The sequence below is a fragment of the Scyliorhinus torazame genome, chromosome 2 (genome assembly GCF_047496885.1).
Source record: "Scyliorhinus torazame isolate Kashiwa2021f chromosome 2, sScyTor2.1, whole genome shotgun sequence".
NCBI lineage: Eukaryota > Metazoa > Chordata > Chondrichthyes > Carcharhiniformes > Scyliorhinidae > Scyliorhinus > Scyliorhinus torazame.
In genome coordinates, this window is record NC_092708.1 from 70,604,427 (window position 1) to 70,628,266 (window position 23,840).

The window sequence follows — 23,840 nt, forward strand, 5'->3', positions numbered from 1 at the left end:
ACCCTTTGAACGCCTCAGTTTGGATTTCAAAGGCCCCCTCCCCTCCTCCAATCGCAACACGTACTTTCTGAACGTCATTGACGAATACTCCAGTTTCCCCTTCGCCATCCCCTGCCCCGACATGACCGCGGCCACGGTCATTAAAGCCCTCGGCACCGTTTTTACACTGTTCGGTTTCCCCGCCTACATCCATAGCCATGATGTGGAGATGCCGGCGTTGGACTGGGGTGAGCACAGTACGAAGTCTTACAACACCAGGTTAAAGTCCAACAGGTTTGTTTCGATGTCACTAGCTTTCGGAGCGCTGCTCCTTCCTCAGGTGAAGGAGCTCCTCAGGTGGAGCGCTCACCTGAGGAAGGAGCAGCGCTCCGAAAGCTAGTGACATCGAAACAAACCTGTTGGACTTTAACCTGGTGTTGTAAGACTTCGTACTGTACATCCATAGCAATAGGGGGTCCTCCTTTATGAGTGACGAACTGCGTCAATTCCTGCTCAGCAAGGGCATAGCCTCGAGCAGGACGACCAGTTACAACCCCCGGGGGAACGGGCAGGTAGAAAGGGAGAATGGAACGGTCTGGAAGGCCGTCCTACTGGCCCTCCGGTCTAGGAGTCTCCCAATTTCCCGCTGACAGGAAGTCCTCCCGGATGCCCTTCACTCTATCCTGTTCTTGCTGAGCACCACGGCTAACCAAACGCCTCACGAGCGCCTCCTTGTCTTCCCGAGGAAGTCCTCCTCTGGAACGCCACTTCCGACCTGGTTGGCAGCTCCGGGACCAATCCTGCTCCGGAAACATGTGCGGGCGCACAAGTCAAATCCGTTGGTGGAAAGGGTGCATCTCCTTCATGCGAACCCGCAATACGCCTACGTGGCGTACCCCGATGGCCGACAAGACACGGTCTCCCTGCGGGACCTGGCGCCCGCCGGAGCTCCCCACACCCTCCCCACATCAATCACCCCCTCACTCCCTCCGGCTCATCCCGCAGCCACCCCCTTCCCGGGGGGGGGGGGGGGGGGGGGGGGGTTCGGTTCTCCTCCCAGACCCGCCCAGGAGTAAGGAAACAGGGGACAGCGCTACGCTCCCAGAGACGACAGGACTCGAGCCACCGCCATCACCACCACGCCCGAGACGATCGAAAAGGACGACCAGGGCACCCACCCGGCTCTTCGAATCGCTTTAATTCATCTCAACGTTTCAGTAGCCCGGTAAAAGCGGTATTATTGTGTATTGTTTATAGTTATGGCACAATGCCGACCCTGTTTGGCCCGTGTTGCCTGGTAAAAGCGGCATTATTGTAGGTAGTTTATAGTTATGGCACAATGCCGACCCTGTTTGGCCCGTTGGCCCAGTTAAAGCGACAATTTTGTTTATAGTTCAGAGTTACGGCACAGTACCGACCCTGTAAACCCCTACCACCATGCGAACCACCATCCCGCCGGGTTCTTTTTCAACAAGGGGTGAATGTGGTGGTCTGTATTAGGGTTAATATGGTACACCACGATGCCGACAGGCTATTGGTAGATGGATACGGGGTCCTGATAGGATCTGCCGCCTACTGGTCTCCACCCAGAAATGCCGGTATAAGAACCCGGATTTCCCCCAGCAGCTGCATTCTGTAACCGAGCTGCTGGGGAACACGTTCTGCTCAATAAAGCCTTTAATTGATGTTACCTCAACCTGCCTTGCGTCATATTGATGGTCCTCCATGGAGTTTGCACATTGTCCCCGTGTTTGCGTGGGTTTCCCCCCCACAACCCAAAGATGTGCAGGCTAGGTGGATTGGCCATGCTAAATTGCCCCTTAATTGGAAAAAATGAGTTGGGTACTCTAAATTTTTTTTAAAAGTCATTAATATATATTTTGATAACTGGAGCCCCAGCACCGATCCCTGTGGCACTCCTGTAGTTACAGGTTGCCATTCTGAAAATGCCCCTTCTATTTCATCTCAGTCTTCTATCAGTTAGCCAATCCTCTAACCTTGCTAATATACTATTCCCAACGTCATGAGCTCTTATATTACGAAGTAGTATTTTATGCACTGGCTTATCAAATGCTATTTGGAAATCTGAGAATATTTAATCTACTGATTCCCCTTCATCTGTCATTACCATCTCAAAAGAATTCTAATAAATTTGTCAGGCAGAATTTCTACTTCATGAAACCATGCTGACTCTGCTCGATTATATTATGTATTTGTCAATGCTCTGCTATCACATCTTTTTCTTACGGCCTCTAATATTTTCCCAGTATCAGAAGTTAAGCTAATTGGCCTGTAGTTACTTGTTTTTGGTCTCCTTCATTTTTTGAATACAGGTGTTACATTGGCAGTTTTCTAATCCTCTGGGACTTCTCCAGAATTTCAGGATTCATGGAAGATTATGCAGCATGATTTATTTCCATTGAATTGACATTGTCACATGGGGGTGGGGGAGAGTTCTTTTCCCCCATACCTTGATCAGTGCATAGTCTTGGGCATAATTTTTATGGGAAAAGAAATGAAGAACCGATTCTATTTAAATAAATTTGGTTCAAGTACTTTGCATTATTAGTCAGCTGATTGACTATTTTGGTACAGCGTGATATGTTTTCACTTGGAAGATATCTTCCAATTAAATGCTCATTTCTGAATAAATATTTTATATCTTTTTCGCATGGATGAAAAAATCATCTTCATTGCTGTTACTTTGGATTTTGTAACGGTTTGATCATTTTGATACAAAGTGAGAAATCTTTGTTTTTGGATTCCTTTCAAATGTTAAATAAACACCCCTTTAGGAAAAATTGGCAATAACTCCCTTGAGGACACGATGTAAAAGAGTTAAAAAGGGGATGTGTAGACTACATAATGAAACGTTTCTAAATGTCTTGGGTCCCCTTTGTAATATTCTTCAATTAGATTTCTTGAATTATCCATGTGCATCAGACTATAAGACATAGGAGCAGAATTAGGCCACACGGCCCATCGAGCCTGCTCCACTATTCAATCATGGCTGATATTTTTCTCAGTGATTTGGCCTCCATAGCCTTCTGCGGCAAAGAGTTCCACAGATTCACCACCCTCTGGCTGAAGAAATTCCTCCTCATCTCTGTTTTAAAGAATCATCCGTTTAGTCTGAGATGGTGTCCTCTGGTTCTAGTTTTTCCTACCAGTGGAAACATCCTCTCCACGTCCACTCTATCCAGGCCTCGCAGTATCCTGTACGTTTCAATAAGATCCCCCCTCATTCTTCTAAACTCCAACATGTACAGACCCAAAGTCCTCAACCGTTCCTCATACGACAAGCTGTTCATTCCAGGGATCATTCTTGTGAACCTCCTCCAAGGCCAGCACATCCTTCCTGAGATACGGGGCACAAAACTGCTCACATTATTCCAAATGAGGTCTGACCAGAGCCTTGTACAGCCTCAGAAATACATCCCTGATCTTGTATTCTAGTCCTCACAACATGAATGCTAACATTGTATTTGCCTTCCTAACTGCTGACTGAACCTGCACATTAACCTTAAGAGAATCTTGAACAAGGACTCCCAAATCCCTTTGTGCTTTTGATTTCCTAAGCATTTCCCCATTTAGAAAATAGTCTATGCCTCCATTCCTCCTTCCAAAGTGCATAACCTCACACTTTTCCACAATGTATTTTTGCCACTTCATTGCCCACTCTCCTAGCCTGTCCAAATCCTTCTGCAACCCCCCTGCTTCCTCAATACTACTTGGCCTCTACAGATCTTTGCATCATCTTCAAACTTATCAACAGTGCCTTCAGTTCCTTCTTCCAGATCATTAATGTATATTGTGAAAAGTTGTGGTCCCAGCACCGACCCCTGAGGCACACCACTAGTCACTGGCTGCCATTATGAAAAAGACCACATTATCCCCATTCTCTGCCTTCTGCCAGTCAGCCAATCCTCTATCCATGCCAGGATCTTACCTTAATACCATGGGCTCTTAACTTATTTAACAGTCTCCTATGGGGCACCTTGTCAAAGGCCTTCTGGAAATCTAAATAAATCACGTCCACTGGTTTTCCTTTGTCTAACTTCTTTGTTACCTCCTCAAAGAACTCTAACAGATTTGTCAGATATGACTCCCCTCGACGAAGCCGTGCTGACTCAGTCCTATTTTATCATGCACTTCCAAGTGCTCCGTGATCTCATCTTTAAAATCTTGCCAATGACTGAAGTCAGGCTAACCGACCCATAATTTCCAGTCTTCTGTCTCCCTCCCTCCTTAAACAGTGGTGATACATTAGCTACTTTCCAGTCCTCTGGGACCCTCCCTGCCTCCAGTGATTCCTGAAAGATTACCACCAATGCATCCACAATCTCCTCAGCTATCTCTTTTAGAACCCTGGGGTATAGTCCTTCCAGTCCAGATGATTTACCCACCTTCAGACCTTTCAGTTATCCCAGAACCTTCTCCTGTGCCCCTACACTCACCTCTGTCCTTTGATTCTCCTGGAGATCTGGCATCCAACTGGTGTCTTCCACCGTGAAGACTGATGCAAAGTAACTATTTAGTTCCTCTGCCATTTCTTTGTTTCCTATTATTACTTCTCTAGCCTCATTTTTCAGTGGTCCAATGTCTATTTTTGCCTCTTTTGACCTTTTATATTTGAAAGAAACTCTTCCTATCTACTTTTATATTACTAGCTAGCTTGCACTCATATTTCATCTTCTCCCCCTTTATTGCTTTTTTAGTTGTCCTCTGCTCGCTGTTAAAGGCTTCCCAATCTTTCGGCTTCCCACTAATGCTCATCACTTTGTATGCTTTTTCTTTTGTTTTTATGGTGTTCTCGACCTTCCCTCATCAGCCATGGATGCCTTGTCCTCCCCTCAGCATGTTTCCTCCTCCTTGGGCTGAATTTCTGTTGTGCTTCCCGAATAACCCCCCAAAATTCCTGCCATTGCTGTTCCACTGTTTCCCTGCATAGGCTCCCTTTCCAATCAACTTTGGCCAGCTCCTCCTTCATGTCTTTGTAGTTACCCTTATTGTAATATCGTTACATTTGATTCCAGCTTCTCCATCTCAAATTGCAGGGTAAATTCTATCATATGTGGTCACTGCTTCCTAAGGGTTCCTTCACCTTAAGTTCCCTAATCAAGTCTGCCTCATTGCACATCACCAAATCCAGAATTGCCTGTTCCCTAGTAGGCTCTGTCACAAGCTGCTCTTAGACATTCCACAAATTCATTTTCTTGAGATCCACTACCAACCTGATTTTCCCAGTCCATCTGCATAGTGAAGTCCCCCATGAGTATTGTAATATTGCCTTTTTTATATGCCTTTTCTATCTCCTGATTTATTTTCTGCCCCATATTCCGACTACTGTTAGGGGGCCTGTACATAACTCGCATCAGGGTCTTTTTACCTTTGCGATTCCTCAACTCTACCCACAGAGATTCTATGCCTTCTGAATCTATATCGCTTCTTGCTATTGATTTATTTCATTCCTTACTAACCAAGCAACCCCGCCCGTTTCTGCCCATTTGCCTGTCCTTTCGATAGGACACATATTCTTGTATATTTAGATCCCAGCCCTGGTCCCCTTGCAGCCATGTCTCTGTGATCCCCACTGCATCGTCCCTGCCAATTTTAGTGTGCGCAACAAGCTCATTTACCTTGTTCCGTAGACTGTGCGCATTTAGGTACAATCCCCTCAGTCCTGCAGTGACCACCTTCCACCTTTGACCATACTTGTCACCTTTTTTGTTCTGCCTGAAGTTAGATTCCTGCCACCTTCTGTACGCTCTGTTCTATTACGTGGTCTGGAAACTTTAGTAACCTCTCCTGAGCCCTCGGCTCCTTTAACTAGTTGAAAGTCCTCATCATTAAGCTGTACTTCTAAGAATAATAATCTTTATTATTGTCACAAGAAGGCTTACATTGACACTGCAATGAAGTTACTGTGAAAAGCCCCTAGTCGCTGCACCCCGGCGCCTGTTCGGGTACACAGAGGGAGAATTCAGAATGTCCCATTCACCTAACAAGCACATCTTTTGGGTCTTGTGGGAGGAAACCGAAGCACCCAGAGGAAACCCATGCAGACACGGGGAGAACGTGCAGACTCCGCGCAGACAGTGACCCAAGCTGGAATCGAACCTGGGACCTTGGCGCTGTGAAGTAACAGTGCTAACCACTGTGCTACAGTGCTGCGCCCTTTGATTTCCTAATTGTCCATACAACTGAACCCCCCACTATTTAGTTTAAAGCCCTATCTACAGCCCTAGTTATACGATTCGTCAGGACTCTGGTCCCAGCATGATTCAGATGAAGTCTTCTCCAGTACTGGTGGCAATGTCCTATGAATTCAAACCCATTCCTCCCACACCAATCTTTCAGCCACACATTTACCTTGTTAATCTTATTGATCCTGTGCCAATTAGCTCATAGCTCAGGTAGTAATCCAGAGATTATCACCTTTTTGGTTCTGCTTTTTAATTTAGCTCCTAACTTTTCACACTCTCTTAGCAGAACCTCTGTTTCTGTTCTCCCTCTGTCATTGGTACCAACGTGGACCACGACAACTGGATCTTTTTTTTTTTTTTTTTTTTTTTATAAATGTTTTATTGAAAATTTTTTCCCAAACAACAATTTTTCCCCTCTTACAAAGCAAACGCAACAATAACAATACAGAAATTTTAAACAATACACAAGTAACAAAACCCCTTTATCTTTGACCTAAACTAAACCCCCCCTCCCCCCCCCCCCCTCCCCCTGGGTTGCTGCTGCTGGTCATCTGTCTTCCCTCTAACGTTCCCCTAGGTAGTCGAGAAATGGCTGCCACCGCCTGGTGAACCCTTGAGCCGATCCTCTCAGGGCAAACTTTATCTGCTCCAGTTTAATGAACCCCGCCATATCATTTACCCAGGCCTCCAGTCCGGGGGGTTTCGCCTCCTTCCACATGAGTAGGATCCTGCGCCGGGCTACTAGGGACGCAAAGGCCACAACGTCGGCCTCTTTCGCCTCCTGCACTCCCGACTCTTCCGCAACTCCAAATAGAGCTAACCCCCAGCCTGGTTTGACCCGGGCCCTCACCACCCGCGAAATCACTCCCGTCACTCCCTTCCAATACCCTTCCAGTGCCGGGCATGCCCAAAACATATGTGCGTGGTTTGCCGGGCTCCCGCCACACCTCCCACATTTGTCCTCCACTCCAAAGAACCTGCTCAATCTTGCTCCCGTTATGTGTGCTCTATGTAGCACCTTAAATTGAATCAGGCTAAGCCTGGCGCATGAGGAAGAGGAATTTACCCTGCTTAGGGCATCAGCCCACATACCCTCCTCTATCTCCTCCCCTAGTTCTTCTTCCCACTTTCCTTTTAGTTCGCCCACCGACTCCTCCCCCTCTTCCCTCATCTCTCGGTAAATCTCTGACACCTTGCCCTCTCCGACCCACACCCCTGAAAGCACCCTGTCCTGTATCCCCTGTGTCGGGAGCAATGGAAATTCCCTCACCTGTTGTCTAGTAAATGCCCTCACCTGCATATATCTCAAGAAATTTCCCCGGGGCAACTTATACTTTTCCTCCAATGCTCCCAAGCTCGCAAAAGTCCCATCTATAAATAAATCTCCCACCCTCCTAATTCCCAACTGGAACCAGCTCTGAAATCCTCCATCCATTCTTCCTGGGGCGAACCTATGGTTGTTCCTGATTGGGGACCCCACCAGGGCTCCCCGCACCCCTCTCTGTCGCCTCCACTGTCCCCAGATATTCAATGTTGCCGCCACCACCGGGTTCGTGGTAAACTTTTTAGGTGAGATCGGTAGCGGCGCCGTCACCAGCGCCTCTAAACTCGTCCCTTTACAGGACTTTCTCTCCAGTCTTTCCCACGCCGCTCCCTCACCCTCCATCATCCATTTACGTATCATTGCCACATTGGCGGCCCAATAGTAATCGCCCAAGTTCGGTAGTGCCAATCCTCCTCTGTCCCTACTACGCTGAAGGAACCCCCTCCTTACTCTCGGAACTTTCCCTGCCCACACGAAGCTCGTGATGCTCCTGTCTATTTTATTAAAAAAGGTCTTAGTGATTAGTATAGGGAGACATTGAAATACAAATAAGAACCTCGGGAGGACCATCATCTTAATTGCTTGCACCCTGCCCGCCAGCGATAGAGGCTGCATGTCCCACCTCTTGAAGTCCTCCTCCATTTGTTCTACCAACCGTGTCAGATTAAGTCTGTGCAAGGTTCCCCAGCTCCTAGCGATCTGAATCCCCAGGTATCGGAAGTTTCTTTCCACTTTCCTTAGAGGCAAGCCTTCTATCTCTCTACTCTGGTCCCCTGGATGTATCACAAATAATTCACTCTTCCCCATGTTTAGCCTATACCCCGAGAAATCCCCGAACCCCCTCAAAATTCGCATAACCTCTATCATTCCCCCCGCTGGGTCCGACACGTATAACAATAGGTCATCCGCATATAACGAGACTCGGTGTTCTTCTCCCCCTCTAATCACCCCTCTCCATTTCCTGGAGTCTCTCAACGCCATGGCCAGAGGTTCAATTGCCAACGCGAACAACAATGGAGACAGCGGGCATCCCTGTCTTGTTCCCCTATATAGTCGGAAATACTCCGATCTATGTCGACCTGTAACTACGCTTGCCGTTGGAGCCCCATAAAGAAGTCTAACCCAGCTAATAAACCCGTTCCCAAACCCAAACCTCCTTAACACTTCCCATAAATACTCCCACTCCACCCTATCAAATGCCTTCTCTGCGTCCATTGCCGCCACTATCTCTGCCTCCCCCTCCACTGGGGGCATCATTATCACCCCTAATAGTCGTCGCACGTTAACATTCAGTTGTCTCCCTTTTACGAACCCTGTCTGGTCTTCGTGCACCACCCCCGGGACACAGTCCTCTATCCTCGATGCCAGTACCTTTGCCAACAATTTGGCGTCCACGTTCAACAATGAAATGGGTCTATAGGACCCGCACTGCAACGGATCTTTATCCCTCTTCAAAATTAACGATATCGTCGCCTCCGACATCGTCGGGGGTAGAGTCCCCCCTTTCCTGGCCTCATTGAACGTCCTCACCATCAACGGGGCCAACAAGTCCACATATTTTCTGTAATACTCCACCGGGAACCCGTCTGGTCCTGGGGCCTTCCCTGCTTGCATGCTTCCCAGTCCCTTAATAACCTCGTCCACCCCAATCGGTGCCCCCAGGCCTACCACCCCCCGCTCCTCCACTTTCGGGAACCTCAATTGGTCCAGGAACTGCCGCATCCCCTCCTCTCCCTCTGGGGGTTGAGACCTATACAGTTCCTCATAGAAGGTCTTGAACACCTCATTTATCTTTCCTGCCCTTCGCACCGTGTCTCCCCTTTCGTCTCTAATTCCTCCTATTTCCCTCGCTGCTGCCCTCTTTCGCAATTGATGAGCCAACAGGCGACTCGCCTTTTCCCCATATTCATACCTCCTCCCCTGTGCCTTCCTCCACAGTACCTCCGCCTTTCTGGTGGTCAGAAGGTCAAATTCCGTCTGGAGTCGTCTCCTCTCCCTGTACAATTCCTCCTCCGGGGTCTCTGCAAATTCCCTATCCACCCTTAAAATCTCCCCCAGTAATCTTTCCCTTTCCTTGGCCTCTGTTTTCCTTTTGTGGGCCCCAATGGAGATCAGCTCTCCTCTGACCACCGCTTTTAGTGCTTCCCATACCACTCCCACAGGGACCTCGCCGTCGTCATTGACCTCCAGGTATCTCTCAATACACCCCCGCACTCTTGCACACACTCCCTCATCCGCCATCAGTCCCACATCTAATCGCCAGAGTGTTCTCTGCTCCCTTTCCTCTCCTAATTCCAGGTCCACCCAATGTGGGGCATGATCCGAAACCGCTATGGCTGAGTACCCAGCTTCTTCCACCCTAGAGATCAACGACCTTCCCAAAACAAAAAAATCTATCCGGGAGTACACTTTATGGACATGGGAGAAGAAGGAATACTCCCTAGCCCTAGGTCTAAGAAATCGCCATGGATCCACTCCCCCCATTTGGTCCATAAACCCCTTAAGTACCTTGGCCGCTGCCGGCCTTCTTCCGGTCCTTGAGCTGGATCTATCTAGCCCCGGGTCCAGCACCGTATTAAAGTCCCCTCCTAAAATCAAGTTTCCTACCTCCAGGTCCGGTATACGCCCCAGCATCCGTCTCATAAATCCCGCATCGTCCCAGTTTGGGGCATACACGTTAACCAACACGACCTCCATTCCCTCCAGCCTGCCACTCACCATTACATATCTACCTCCGCTATCTGCTACGATGTTCTTTGCTTCAAATGCGACCTGTTTCCCCACCAAAATGGCCACCCCTCTATTCTTTGCGTCCAGTCCTGAGTGGAACACCTGTCCCACCCATCCTTTCCTTAGCCTAACTTGGTCCGCCACCTTTAGGTGCGTCTCTTGGAGCATAACCACGTCTGCCCTTAGTCCTTTCAAATGCGCGAGCACTCGGGCCCTTTTTATCGGTCCGTTCAGGCCTCTCACGTTCCACGTGATCAGCCTCACTAGGGGGCTACCTGCCCCCCTCCCGTGTCGACTAGCCATTACCTTCTCTAGGCCAGTCCCATATCCCGCCTCCACGCTCCCGTTCGCTCCCCCAGCGTCGCACACCATCCCCGCCCACCCACTCTTTAGCCATTTCCTTTTGGATTTCCGCAGCAGCAACCCAGTTGTCCCCCCCCCCCTTCTCCCTCCCTCCTCCCCTCCCCGCTAGATCTCTTTCTAGCTTGATTGCTCCCCCCATATTACTTCCGTAAGTCAGCTGACTTCAACTGACCCCGGCTACTCCTGCTCACTCCTCGACCCCCCCCATGTGGGGAACTCCCATCCGCCTTGCGCCTGGACAACTGGATCTTTACCCTTCCACTCCGAATTCCTCTGCATCCCAGATGAGATTTCCCGAACCTGAGCACCAAGCAGGCATCGTGACCTTCGGGACTCTTGAATGTGGTCACAGAGAACAGTATCAATGCTCCTAACTATACTATTCCCAATTATGACAACATTTATTTTATTCTTTCCCCCCCCCCTTGGACGAATCCCTGTACCACAGTGCTGTGGTCAGTTTGCTCATCCTCCCTGCAGTCCCTGTTCCCGTCTACACACGTAGCAAGAATCTCGAACCTGTTGCACAAGTTCAGGGACTGAGGCTCCTGAAACCCTATCTGCTGGATCTTTCTACCTGCCTCACTCACAGCCACACTCTCCTGCCCCTGACCACTGGGTGAATTCAAGGTATTTAATCTAAGTGTCCAGGTATCTCTCCCCCTCCCAGATGTGTTGCTGTGTCCGAAGCTCAGAATCCAGCTCCTCAACTCTGAGCCGGAGTTCCTCAAGCAACCAACACGTACTACAGACGTGCTCACTGGGAACTTCAATGGGGTCCACCAGCTCCCACATCATGCAGGAACAATACATCACCTGACCCGCCATCTCTATTTTATTCAATTAGTTTTTAATTTGGGTTTAATTATTTTATTAAACTTTTAAAAAATATATCTCCTTATTACCTCGGTCTCAACACAATTTCTAAGCAGTAATTTAAATGGATATTCAAATTTAGCACATTTCCCTATTAGCCAATCAGATCACAGCCCCCCTGTGATATCACTTTTTAAAAAAATTTAGAGTACCCAATTCATTTTTTCCAATTAAGGGGCAATTTAGCGTGGCCAATCCACCCACCCTGCACACCTTTGGGTTGTGGAGGCGAAACCCACGCAACACGGGGAGAATGTGCAAACTCCACAAGGACATTGATGCAGAGCCGAGATCGAACCTGGGACTTCGGCGCCGTGAGGCAGGAATGCTAGCCATTGTGCCACCATACTGCCTAATGTGATGTCATTTTAAACTTTTTTTTTAGTTCGAACTCACTGTCAGTTTCAGAGAATCAAGAGTAATACTTGCCTTCCCCCATACAGCACTCTGCTTCTCCTGGTCACAACTCCTGAAATGAGGGAGGTTTTTATATCACTTAACTTTCCAGTATGCTCTCTGGATCTGTCCCCCTTTAATTACCACACTGCTCCAAATTACCAAGTTTCAATCCCCACTGTGGCTCTCACACAGGCTGTCTCCAACTTCACATGCGCAAAGCTTACTGAGTGTGCACTTTATGCCTCTCTCTTTATACAGAACCCAACTAAATTGAGATGACGCACACTGGTTAAGCTTCAAACAGAAGAATGCAATTTACACCTTTTGCCTCTACTCAGGCTTCAGGTGATTGACAAATAACTGCCACTCAGCAATTTGGGTGCGGGCAGCTCCTTTTTGCCAGCTAACTAGACCACTAAACTTACAACTAAAAACTGGAAAATTAAATTTTCCACTTACCTCTTTAATTACCACACTGCTCCAAATGAGATAAACTTGAACACTGACAATGTCGATGCACAAGGATGAGTTTCCTCTGATATAAATCAGCTATGGTCTAATTGAAAGTTGAAACCGGCCAGAGAGGCTGTATGGCCTACTCCTGTTCCTATGTTACATTAATGGGGTAAAATGAACCTCCCTGAAGTTGTGCACGAGTTCTATGATCTCCCTCCAGCATGTGAACTGTAGCATCTTTCCATAGTTTTCAATTGTGTCCTGGCCTCCGCTACCTCCTTGTGGCAACATGTTCCCATTTTTGATTACCTCTTTACAAAAGAATTACTTCCTGCGCAAATATCCTAATATTGCCATTCATAGCCCATTATCATTATTTCTTCGTATAAGTTCAAAATAGTTCAAGAACCATAGTTTTTTTTTCATAGGGTTAAGAACCCTTTCTGTGAAAATGATATTGATTGTATGTAGGGTTGGCTGCCAGTGCAGCAATTGAACCATCTGAAATGGATGCAATTAGGAATGAAATCCTTATACAAGTGGCTTCTTCACGTATCACATTGGATTGACAAAACTGATAATACAGATATGTAATTTCTTTTGGATAAACAATCATGGTACACGCTACAGATTGCAAAATGTATTTAGGTAAAAATAGTACTGTCTATGAAATGTAATCACACTGCCTCATCTCAAATTGTTTTGTTTGTATCTTGCAGGAGAATTCCAACCAGCAAAGTTACTATTGTGGGTTATGGCCTTTTAACAACTGATGCGCAGACTTTAGTAGATGCTCTTTATGATCAAAACTTCCAAGTTGTTATTGTTGATGAGTCCCACTACATAAAATCACGTAATGCAGCACGAAGCACAATTTTGGTACCTATTGTACAGAAAGCTGCGAGGGCGGTTCTGTTGACTGGGACTCCTGCACTTAGTCGCCCCGAAGAGGTGAGCCTGTGAACATTTTTTATAATCTTTGTAAAGTACAGCAGGTGTGTATTTCCAGAATTTTCTGCTTTCATTTCAGGTAACTGATCACGGCCGATAGAAAACAAACTTTCTGTGTAATTCGAGACTAAAGTTGAAAATAGTTGGTGCATTGTCATTGCTTATGATTAAGAGTAAATCGCAGGCTAATCACCAAGCAATTGAATCTGTACAGATAGCAGCATTTTGGGGATTTCACTCTGTATTAAGCCCAAAATTGACAACATTTAATGTTTTATTGTACTTTTAGCTGTGTTTTGAGGAAAGATATACTGGTATTGGAGGCAGTCCAGAGAAGGTTTACTAGGTTGATCACGGGTGTGGAAGGATTTTTTTCTGAGGCGAAGTTGAGTGTTTGGGCCTGTACTCATTGGACTTTAGAAGAAATACGTATCGGATTCTCAGAGGGCTTTACAGGGTAGATGCTGAGAGGATGTTTCCTCTTCTGGGAGAGTGTAGGACCAGAGGGTCTAATCTCAGAGTAAGGGCTGGCTCATTTAAGACAGAAATGAGGCGGAATATCTATTCAGAGGGTCGTAAATCTGTGGAATTCTTTACCACAGAAGTATGTTCAAGGCTGAGATAGGCAGATTTTTAATCAGTAAGGGAATCCAAGTTTATAGAGATAAAATGGGAAAGTAGGCTTGAGGGTTATGTCAGATTAGCCACAAACTCATTGAATGGCGGAACAAACTTTCTGGGTTGAATGGCCTACTTCTGTTCTTACGTTTTGTAATCGTACTTGGATTCCTTCCATTATCTGTGAAAACTGCAATTCAGTGCTACTCATCATGAGGTTCGAATTTCATTGTCAGTACATATTTTCTCTCACTTCAGGCGAGGGGGATCTCTAAATTGACACCAGGAACGCCAGAATAATTTCTCCTCGCAACTAGAAAGGCCAAGTTCCAGATCCCTTCATTGAGTAGGTCCTTAAAGTGATTAGGTCTTGGTCTCAGCATAAGACAAACATTTCTCCCTTGTACAATGTATTCTTTCTTTCAAAAAAATATTTTTATTCAAGGCATTTAACAAGTTTTCACATAATATCATACACATCAACCAATCAACAACCCCAACCTTCCAGCTCCCCTGACACCGACATCCCGCCTTCCCCATTTTACCCCCACCCCCTTGCTGACCCCTCAATTCTCCTTGAAGAAATCGATGAACTATTTCCATCTCTGGACAAACCCCTCTACCAACTGCTGCAGAGCGAACTTCACCTTTTCCAACCTCAGGAATTCTGCCAGGTTGCTCACCCACACCCACACTTTTTTTATTTTTTATTACATGAATATTTTTATTGAATTTTACATTTGTACACTATATAGGAGGTGACAGAAATGGTTGATATTTACAATTTACATGTTTTTGTTCCTGAGGCATTCCCTTGCTTCCCCCCCCTCCCCATTTCTGTTACTCGGGCTCCGTCTTAGGCCCTTTTTTTGTGCCGTAGATGTTATAAGTCTATCTTTCAGCTTGTTTTAGTTGTTGTCCCTATGGCTTTGTGGGGGTCCTCTGGCCCCTCCGCTCTTTCCCTGTGTGCCCTCCTGGTATTTCCCTGGGTTCCACCCTGGCTGCACCCACCCCTTCTTGTTCCTGTCTGCTTTGCATGGTCCTGTTGGTTCCCTTCCTGTCCGTTATTGGCTTCGAACAGGTCTTGGAACAGGCTGATTAATTGCCCCCACAATTTGCGGAAGCCCTCGTCCGACCCTCGCATGGTGTGTTTGATCTTTTCCAGATGGAGAAATTCCGACAGATCTGCCAGCCACTCTGCAGCTGTGGGTGGTGCTGCAGATCGCCATCTGAGCAGGATTCTCCGGCGGGTAATTAAGGAAGCAAGGGCATAGGCCCTCTTCCACATGTGAAGTTCTGGCTGCTCCAGTACCCCAACAGCTGGCACTTTCGGGCACGGCTCCACCCTCACCCCCACAACCTTGGACATCGCGTTGCAGGAGGCTGTCCAAAATCTGACCAGTCTGGGGCAAGCCCAGAACATGTGGACGGGCTTCCCTGGCACCATTCACATTTGCCCCCCAACTCCAGGAAGAACCTGCTCATTCGAGATCTGGTTAGGTGCGCTCTGTGCATCTCTTTAAACCGCATGAGGTTTAGCCTTGCGCAGGAAGTGGTGGAGTTGGCCCAATTAGTGCTTTGCTGCAGAGTCCCCATCATAGTTCCGCCCCTAGTTCGTCTTCCCATTTTTGTCTTGCTCCAGCTAGTGGTGTTCTCACCCTTTCTAAAAGTCGTCCGTTTATGTCCCCACAGTTCCCTTTCTCATCCTCTCAGCATCCAGTAGTTCTTCCAGCATTGTGTCTCTTGGGGCCCGAGGGTACCTCCTTGTCTCCTTGCGGAGAAAGTTTTTGATTTGTAAAAGTCGGAGCTCCTGTCCGTTTGGTAGCTCCAGTCTCTGTCAGCTCGTCCGCCCCCTCGGACCCCTGGCCTTCCGACACACCAAATATCACCACCTCTGTACACTGAGCCAACACCACACTCCGCACTTCGGACATCATATCCCAGAACCCCTCAATATAGGACATGCCCAGAAAATGTGAAGACGATTCGCACCCACCGCCCACACCTATCCACTACCCCGTCGCAAAACCTGCTCATCCTCACCACTGTTATGTCGACCCTATGCACCACTTTAAACTGGATGAGGTTTAACCTCGCACACGATAAGGACGCATTCACCCTCTGCCCATGTCCCAGCCTCCACTTCCTCTCCCAGCTCTTCTCTCATTTGCGCTTAACGCCCTCCATTGTTAAGTAATGGGTTAAGAGACATTCCAATTAGTTGTCTCGTTTATGTTCAGTATCCAATAATTGACACTGATATGTAAAGAGGCTTCAGGTGGCCTTTGTGTCAGGTGATGCGAAAACAGAGTTTTGTGCAGAGTCTGTTAAAGTGAAAATAAAGGTGTTTGTGAAAAGGAGCAGAACCTTTGACTCTTTATACAACAGCAGCTAGATGTCTAACAAATGGTAGCAGAGGATGGTTGCTGTGCAAATGTGAAGGGTTGAAAGATACAACTTTTCCCGACCAAATCAAGGAGTGAGTGAGAAAAAAAAAAAAATATGGCTGAACCTAGGATAAAGATGGCCGGATATGACTACACGCCCCCCCCCCCCCCCCCCCTATTTTCTGAAAAGGGATTGTATGACCAATGGTGAAGTGCAGTAGTTATGTGGACTAAGGTAACTGCCTTGGGAAGGAGAAAACAAGGTATGGCATTGGCTCTTTCTCTACCTTATGACAGTAAAATCCGAAGCAAAGTCTTTTCTGAGCTGGAATTGGAAGAGTTAGACTCAGAAGAAGGCCTGGAGACTCTATTACGTTATATGGATAAGATTTATAAAAAGGATGACTTGTTAAGGGCGAATGAAGCATGGTCGGATTTTGATAGGTTCTGGAAAATAGAGGATTTATCCATGGAAGACTATGTAATGGAATTTGGCAGACTATATAAAAGGCTGCAGAAACACAATCTGGAATTTCCACAGTCTTTGTTGGCCTTTAAATTACTTGACTATGCTAGAGTGAGCAACATGGATAGGCTCCTGGTTTTGACAGGAGTTCAGTTTGCGGATAAGGATACCTTATTCGATCAGATGACAGAAGCTTTAAAAAATGATTCTGGGGAATTCCGATGGCTCTGATGACCCAAATAGGTCAGTCTGCAATTAGGCAGAATATGGAAGATACACTACTAACAGGATGGCGAAATCGCACGGCTACAAACCGGTTCCAAGACTATAGAAGGAGATCGGGACCTGGAATTTATGAAGACAGAAACCCAGTTAGAACCTACAATAGGAAGATGAACCCCAGAAATGCCCAGGGTATGATAAATCAATGTTTTCGATGTGACTCTCAATGCCATTATGCTTTCAACTGTCCAACACGTTATAATAGTGTTTGAAGCAACACATGACACGGAAGAGTCAGAAGAGTCGGCGGCAGCGGTGCGCAGGGGCCTTCTGGGAGGTGAGTAGTGTGTTTAAAAACCTTACCTTTACAGGAGCAGCCCTTTGGATTTCGGCGGGAACCGGAAGTTCGACCTCTGGCAAGTCCCCCCCCCCCCCCCCCCCCCCCCCAATAAATTCTGGTGGAGAGGAAACCCGAGACACTACACGTGTAGTGTCTCCCACCCACCCTCCTCCTCTAACCTAATAATAAGACCCATTGGTGTAAGGTAAGTGCCATATTATATTATATATTATTAGCATTGTGCAGGCCAAGGATTGGAGGTGGAGGAGCAGTCTCTGTCAGCGAGAGAACCTGAGAACATCTCAGAAGGTAAGCAAGTGATTTTTACTTTTATACCTTTTTTCAAATTGTGTGTGTCGGGGGGGACAGAAAAGCTGTGACCTGAGTGGCTGGTTGGGATTCTAACCTAAATTTTTTTCACTATTTGGGAACTAATTAAACATAATAACTTAATTATAATTTAGAGGATATCTAAGCCAGAGATCGGAGGATATTATAGTTAGCTATCGCATTTCTATTAGAAATCTAGTGCTAGGAAACAGATAGTTGACAGTAACTTTGTAATTTAAAAAAAAAAAGACAAATTTTAATTTTAATTAATTGACGCAATGTCAGTTAGAGGGGTGCTGTGCTCTGACTGTGAGATGTGGCAGGTCCGGGAGGCTTCCAGCGTCCTGGATGGCTTCATCTGCAGAAAGTGCACCCAACTGCAGCTCCTCACAGACCGCATGGTTCGGTTGGAGCAGCAATTGGATGCACTTAGGAGCATGCAGGTGGCGGAAAGCGTCATAGATCGCAGTTATGTAAGTGTGGTCACACCCAAGGTGCAGGCAGAGAAATGGGTGACCACCAGAAAGGGCAGGCAGTCAGTGCAGGAATCCCCTGTGGTTGTCCCCCTCTCGAACAGATATACCCCTTTGGATACTGTCGGGGGGGATAGCCTATCAGGGGAAAACAGCAGCAGCCAGAGCAGTGGCACCACGGCTGGCTCTGATGTTCAGAAGGGAGGGTCAAAGCGCAGAAGAGTAATAGTTATAGGGGACTCTATAGTCAGGGGAACAGATAGGCGCTTCTGTGGACGTGAAAGAGACTCCAGGATGGTATGTTGCCTCCCTGGTGCCAGGGTCCAGGATGTCTCCGAACGGGTAGAGGGAATCCTGAAGGGGGAGGGCAAACAGGTAGAGGTCGTTGTACATATTGGTACTAACGACATAGGCAGGAAGAGGCATGAGGTCCTGCAGCAGGAGTTCAGGGAGCTAGGCAGAAAGTTAAAAGACAGGACCTCGAGGGTTGTAATCTCGGGATTACTCCCTGTGCCACGTGCCAGTGAGGCTAGAAATAGGAAGATAGAGCAGACAAACACGTGGCTAAACAGCTGGTGTAGGAGGGAGGGTTTCGGTTATCTGGACCACTGGGAGCTCTTCCGGGGCAGGTGTGACCTGTATAAGATGGACGGGTTGCATCTAAACCGGAGAGGCATAAATATCCTGGCCGCGAGATTTGCTAGTGTCACACGGGAGGGTTTAAACTAGTATGGCAGGGGGGTGGGCACGGGAGCAATAGGTCAGAAGGTGAGAGCGTTGAGGGAGAACTAGGGAATATGGACAGTGTGGCTCTGAGGCAGAGCAGACGGGGAGAAGTTGCTGAACACAGCGGGTCTGGTGGCCTGAAGTGCATATGTTTTAATGCAAGGAGCATTACGGGTAAGGCAGATGAACTTAGAGCTTGGATTACTACTTGGAACTATGATGTTGTTGCCATTACAGAGACCTGGTTGAGGGAAGGGCAGGATTGGCAGCTAAACGTTCCAGGTTTTAGATGTTTCAGGCGGGATAGAGGGGGATGTAAAAGGGGAGGCGGAGTTGCGCTACTTGTTCAGGAGAGTATCACAGCTATACAGCGAGAGGACACCTCAGAGGGCAGTGAGGCTATATGGGTAGAGATCAGGAATAAGAAGGGTGCAGTCACAATGTTGGGGGTATACTACAGGCCTCCCAACAGCCAGCGGGAGATAGAGGAGCAGATAGGTAGACAGATTTTGGAAAAGAGTAAAAACAACAGGGTTGTGGTGATGGGAGACTTCAACTTCCCCAATATTGACTGGGACTCACTTAGTGCCAGAGGCTTAGACGGGGCAGAGTTTGTAAGGAGCATCCAGGAGGGCTTCTTAAAACAATATGTAAACAGTCCAACTAGGGAAGAGGCGGTACTGGACCTGGTATTGGGGAATGAGCCCGGCCAGGTGGTAGATGTTTCAGTAGGGGAGCATTTCGGTAACAGTGACCACAATTCAGTAAGTTTTAAAGTACTGGTGGACAAGGATAAGAGTGGTCCGAGGATGAATGTGCTAAATTGGGGGAAGGCTAATTATAACAATATTAGGCGGGAACTGAAGAGCATAGATTGGGGGCGGATGTTTGAGGGCAAATCAACATCTGACATGTGGGAGGCTTTCAAGTGTCAGTTGATAGGAATACAGGACAGGCATGTTCCTGTGAGGAAGAAAGACAAATACGGCAATTTTCGGGAACCTTGGATGACGAATGATATTGTAGGCCTCGTCAAAAAGAAAAAGGAGGCATTTGTCAGGGCTAAAAGGCTGGGAACAGACGAAGCCTGTGTGGCATATAAGGAAAGTAGGAAGGAACTTAAGCAGGGAGTCAGGAGGGCTAGAAGGGGTCATGAAAAGTCATTGGCAAATAGGGTTAAGGAAAATCCCAAGGCTTTTTACACTTACATAAAAAGCAAGAGGGTAGCCAGGGAAAGGGTTGGCCCACTGAAGGATAGGCAAGGGAATCTATGTGTGGAGCCAGAGGAAATGGGCGAGGTACTAAATGAATACTTTGCATCAGTATTCACCAAAGAGAAGGAATTGGTAGATGTTGAGTTTGGAGAAGGGGGTGTAGATAGCCTGGGTCACATTGTGATCCAAAAAGACGAGGTGTTGGGTGTCTTAAAAAATATTAAGGTAGATAAGTCCCCAGGGCCTGATGGGATCTACCCCAGAATACTGAAGGAGGCTGGAGAGGAAATTGCTGAGGCCTTGACAGAAATCTTTGGATCCTCGCTGTCTTCAGGGGATGTCCCGGAGGACTGGAGAATAGCCAATGTTGTTCCTCTGTTTAAGAAGGGTAGCAAGGATAATCCCGGGAACTACAGGCCGGTGAGCCTTACGTCAGTGGTAGGGAAATTACTGGAGAGAATTCTTAGAGACAGGATCTACTCCCATTTGGAAGCAAATGGACGTATTAGTGAGAGGCAGCACGGTTTTGTGAAGGGGAGGTCGTGTCTCACTAACTTGATAGAGTTTTTCGAGGAGGTCACTAAGATGATTGATGCAGGTAGGGCAGTAGATGTTGTCTATATGGACTTCAGTAAGGCCTTTGACAAGGTCCCTCATGGTAGACTAGTACAAAAGGTGAAGTCACACGGGATCAGGGGTGAACTGGCAAGGTGGATACAGAACTGGCTAGGCCATAGAAGGCAGAGGGTAGCAATGGAGGGATGCTTTTCTAATTGGAGGGCTGTGACCAGTGGTGTTCCACAGGGATCAGTGCTGGGACCTTTGCTCTTTGTAGTATATATAAATGATTTGGAGGAAAATGTAACTGGTCTGATTAGTAAGTTTGCAGACGACACAAAGGTTGGTGGAATTGCGGATAGCGATGAGGACTGTCTGAGGATACAGCAGGATTTAGATTGTCTGGAGACTTGGGCGGAGAGATGGCAGATGGAGTTTAACCTGGACAAATGTGAGGTAATGCATTTTGGAAGGGCTAATGCAGGTAGGGAATATACAGTGAATGGTAGAACCCTCAAGAGTATTGAAAGTCAAAGAGATCTAGGAGTACAGGTCCACAGATCACTGAAAGGGGCTACACAGGTGGAGAAGGTAGTCAAGAAGGCATACGGCATGCTTGCCTTCATTGGCCGGGGCATTGAGTATAAGAATTGGCAAGTCATGTTGCAGCTGTATAGAACCTTAGTTAGGCCACACTTGGAGTATAGTGTTCAATTCTGGTCGCCACACTACCAGAAGGATGTGGAGGCTTTAGAGAGGGTGCAGAAGAGATTTACCAGAATGTTGCCTGGTATGGAGGGCATAAGCTATGAGGAGCGATTGAATAAACTCGGTTTGTTCTCACTGGAACGAAGGAGGTTGAGGGGCGACCTGATAGAGGTATACAAAATTATGAGGGGCATAGACAGAGTGGATAGTCAGAGGCTTTTCCCCAGGGTAGAGGGGTCAATTACTAGGGGGCATAGGTTTAAGGTGAGAGGGGCAAAGTTTAGAGTAGATGTACGAGGCAAGTTTTTTACGCAGAGGGTAGTGGGTGCCTGGAACTCACTACCGGAGGAGGTAGTGGAGGCAGGGACGATAGGGACATTTAAGGGGCATCTTGACAAATATATGAATAGGATGGGAATAGAAGGATACGGACCCAGGAAGTGTAGAAGATTGTAGTTTAGTCGGGCAGTATGGTCGGCACGGGCTTGGAGGGCCGAAGGGCCTGTTCCTGTGCTGTACATTTCTTTGTTCTTTGTTCTTTGAAAAAGGTAGTGACCAGAAAGAAGGCATTGTCCTATTAAAAGCAGTTTCACGCCGGTAATCAGGGTGTTGGTTGCAGAATCCTTCAATTGTGCTTTATTGGACAGTGGCTGCACATCTACTGTGTGTGGAATTGACTGGTTAAAATGTTACCTGGATTCTTTGAATGCTGAAAATCGTAACAAGGTTAAGGAATTTGAAAGTTCCACAAGTTTCAGGTTTGGGGATGATAATACTCTGAAGTCACTGAAAAGAGTGGTGATCCCTTGCAATGTTGCCGGAGTGAATCATTTCATTAGCACAGATGTAGTATAAAGTGAGATACCTTTGCTTCTGAGCAGACCGTTGATGAAGAAAGCACACATGAAACTGGATATGGAACAGGATAAGGCAACAGTTTTTGGAAAGACGGTGAATTTACAGTTGGGACACTATTGTATTCCATTACTGACAAATAATATTTCAAATACAGTTGTTGAGGATGTGTTAATGGGCAGCACGTTGGCGCAGTGGGTTAGCCCTGCAGCTTCACGGCGCTGAGGTCCCAGGTTCGATCCCGGCTCTGATCACTGTACGTGTGGAGTTTGCACATTTTCCCCGTGTTTGCGTGGGTTTCGCCCTCACAACCCAAAGATGTGCAGGCTAGGTGGATTGGCCACGTTAAATTGCCCCTTAATTGGAAAAAATTAATTTGGTACACTAAATTTATAAAAAAAGAAGAAAAAGGATGTGTTAATGGCGGTTGAAAATGGGACTTTAGCTGATAAAAAGCTTGTTGTATTAAAACTGCATAGGCAATTTGTGCATCCATCTCCTCGGAGGCTGAAATATTTATTAAAGGATGCAGGGGTAAGGGATGAAGACTATTCTAAACTGATAGAACAGGTCTGTGATCGCTGTGAAGTTTGTAGGAAGTACAGAAGGACACCAGCACAACCAATTGTAATCCTACCTTTGGCCAGAGATTTTAACAACATTCTGGCCACGGACCTTAAGATCTGGGATAAAGCCAATAATATATTTATTTTGCATTGTAGATTTAGCAACCAGATTTAGTCAATCAACGATTGTACGAAGTAAAGAAAGGAGAGTAATTCTGGATCAAATCACGGAAAAATGGATAGGGACAGGAATGGGCCCACCGGCAAAATTCCTTACGGACAATGGGGAGAATTTGCTAATGATGAGTTTAGGGATATGTGTAAACGTGAATATCACAGTTATGAATACGGCTGCAGAAAGCCCATTTAGTAATGGTGTGTGTGAAAGAAGCCATGCGGTAATAGATGCCATGCTCTGGAAAATTTTGGCAGATAGACGAAACTGCAAGCTAAATTCAGCTTCAGCATGGGTGGTACATGCAAATAATTCATTGCAGATGGTTGGAGGCTTTAGTCCCTATCAATTAGTGTTTGGTAGAAATCCTAAAATTTCGTCCATTTTAGATGACCACCCTCCAGCTTGGGAAAGGACTACAATTAGCTCTGCCTTTGCTGAGCATTTAAATGCATTACATAGCAGTAGAAAAGCTTTTTTGGAAGCAGAAGTCTCTGAAAGAATTCGCAGAGCTTTAAGACATAATGTACAGCCATCAAATACCGTTTTTCAGCAAGGAGACATAGCATACTATAAGAGAGACAATTTTAATGAATGGAAAGGCAGGGAAGATCATAGGCATAGATGGCAAAACAATTATTTTGCAACATGGCAATCAAACTGTTAGGGTACATTCATCAAGGATAATGGGTACAGATTACAAATTTTCAAATTTAGACAGAGCAGACAGACATGACGAGGAACCAGAGTTATTTGGTACGCACGTGTTACAGAACTATGAGGACCAGTTAACTGATATAGACAGGGTTTCTGTAGAGGAACACAACACTTCTGATGAATTCGAACAGGCCATTTTTCCGAAAGGACAACTGCCAAAAGTTGGTACAAAAGTGACATACTTGCCTGAAGGGTCTAGTC

At 46.7% G+C, this 23,840-nt stretch overlaps 1 protein-coding gene across 7 annotated transcripts in view; it reads left to right on the forward strand.

Moving 5' to 3' along the window:
• The window catches only part of zranb3 (zinc finger, RAN-binding domain containing 3), a 295,756-nt gene that overhangs the window by 143,690 nt on the left and 128,226 nt on the right, over positions 1 to 23,840 (forward strand). For all 7 annotated transcript variants that reach the window (XM_072472336.1, XM_072472330.1, XM_072472319.1 and 4 more), the window contains one exon: positions 13,053 to 13,284. In XM_072472336.1, coding sequence (XP_072328437.1) covers positions 13,053 to 13,284 — 232 coding nt within the window. The remainder of the gene's footprint in view (positions 1 to 13,052; positions 13,285 to 23,840) is intronic.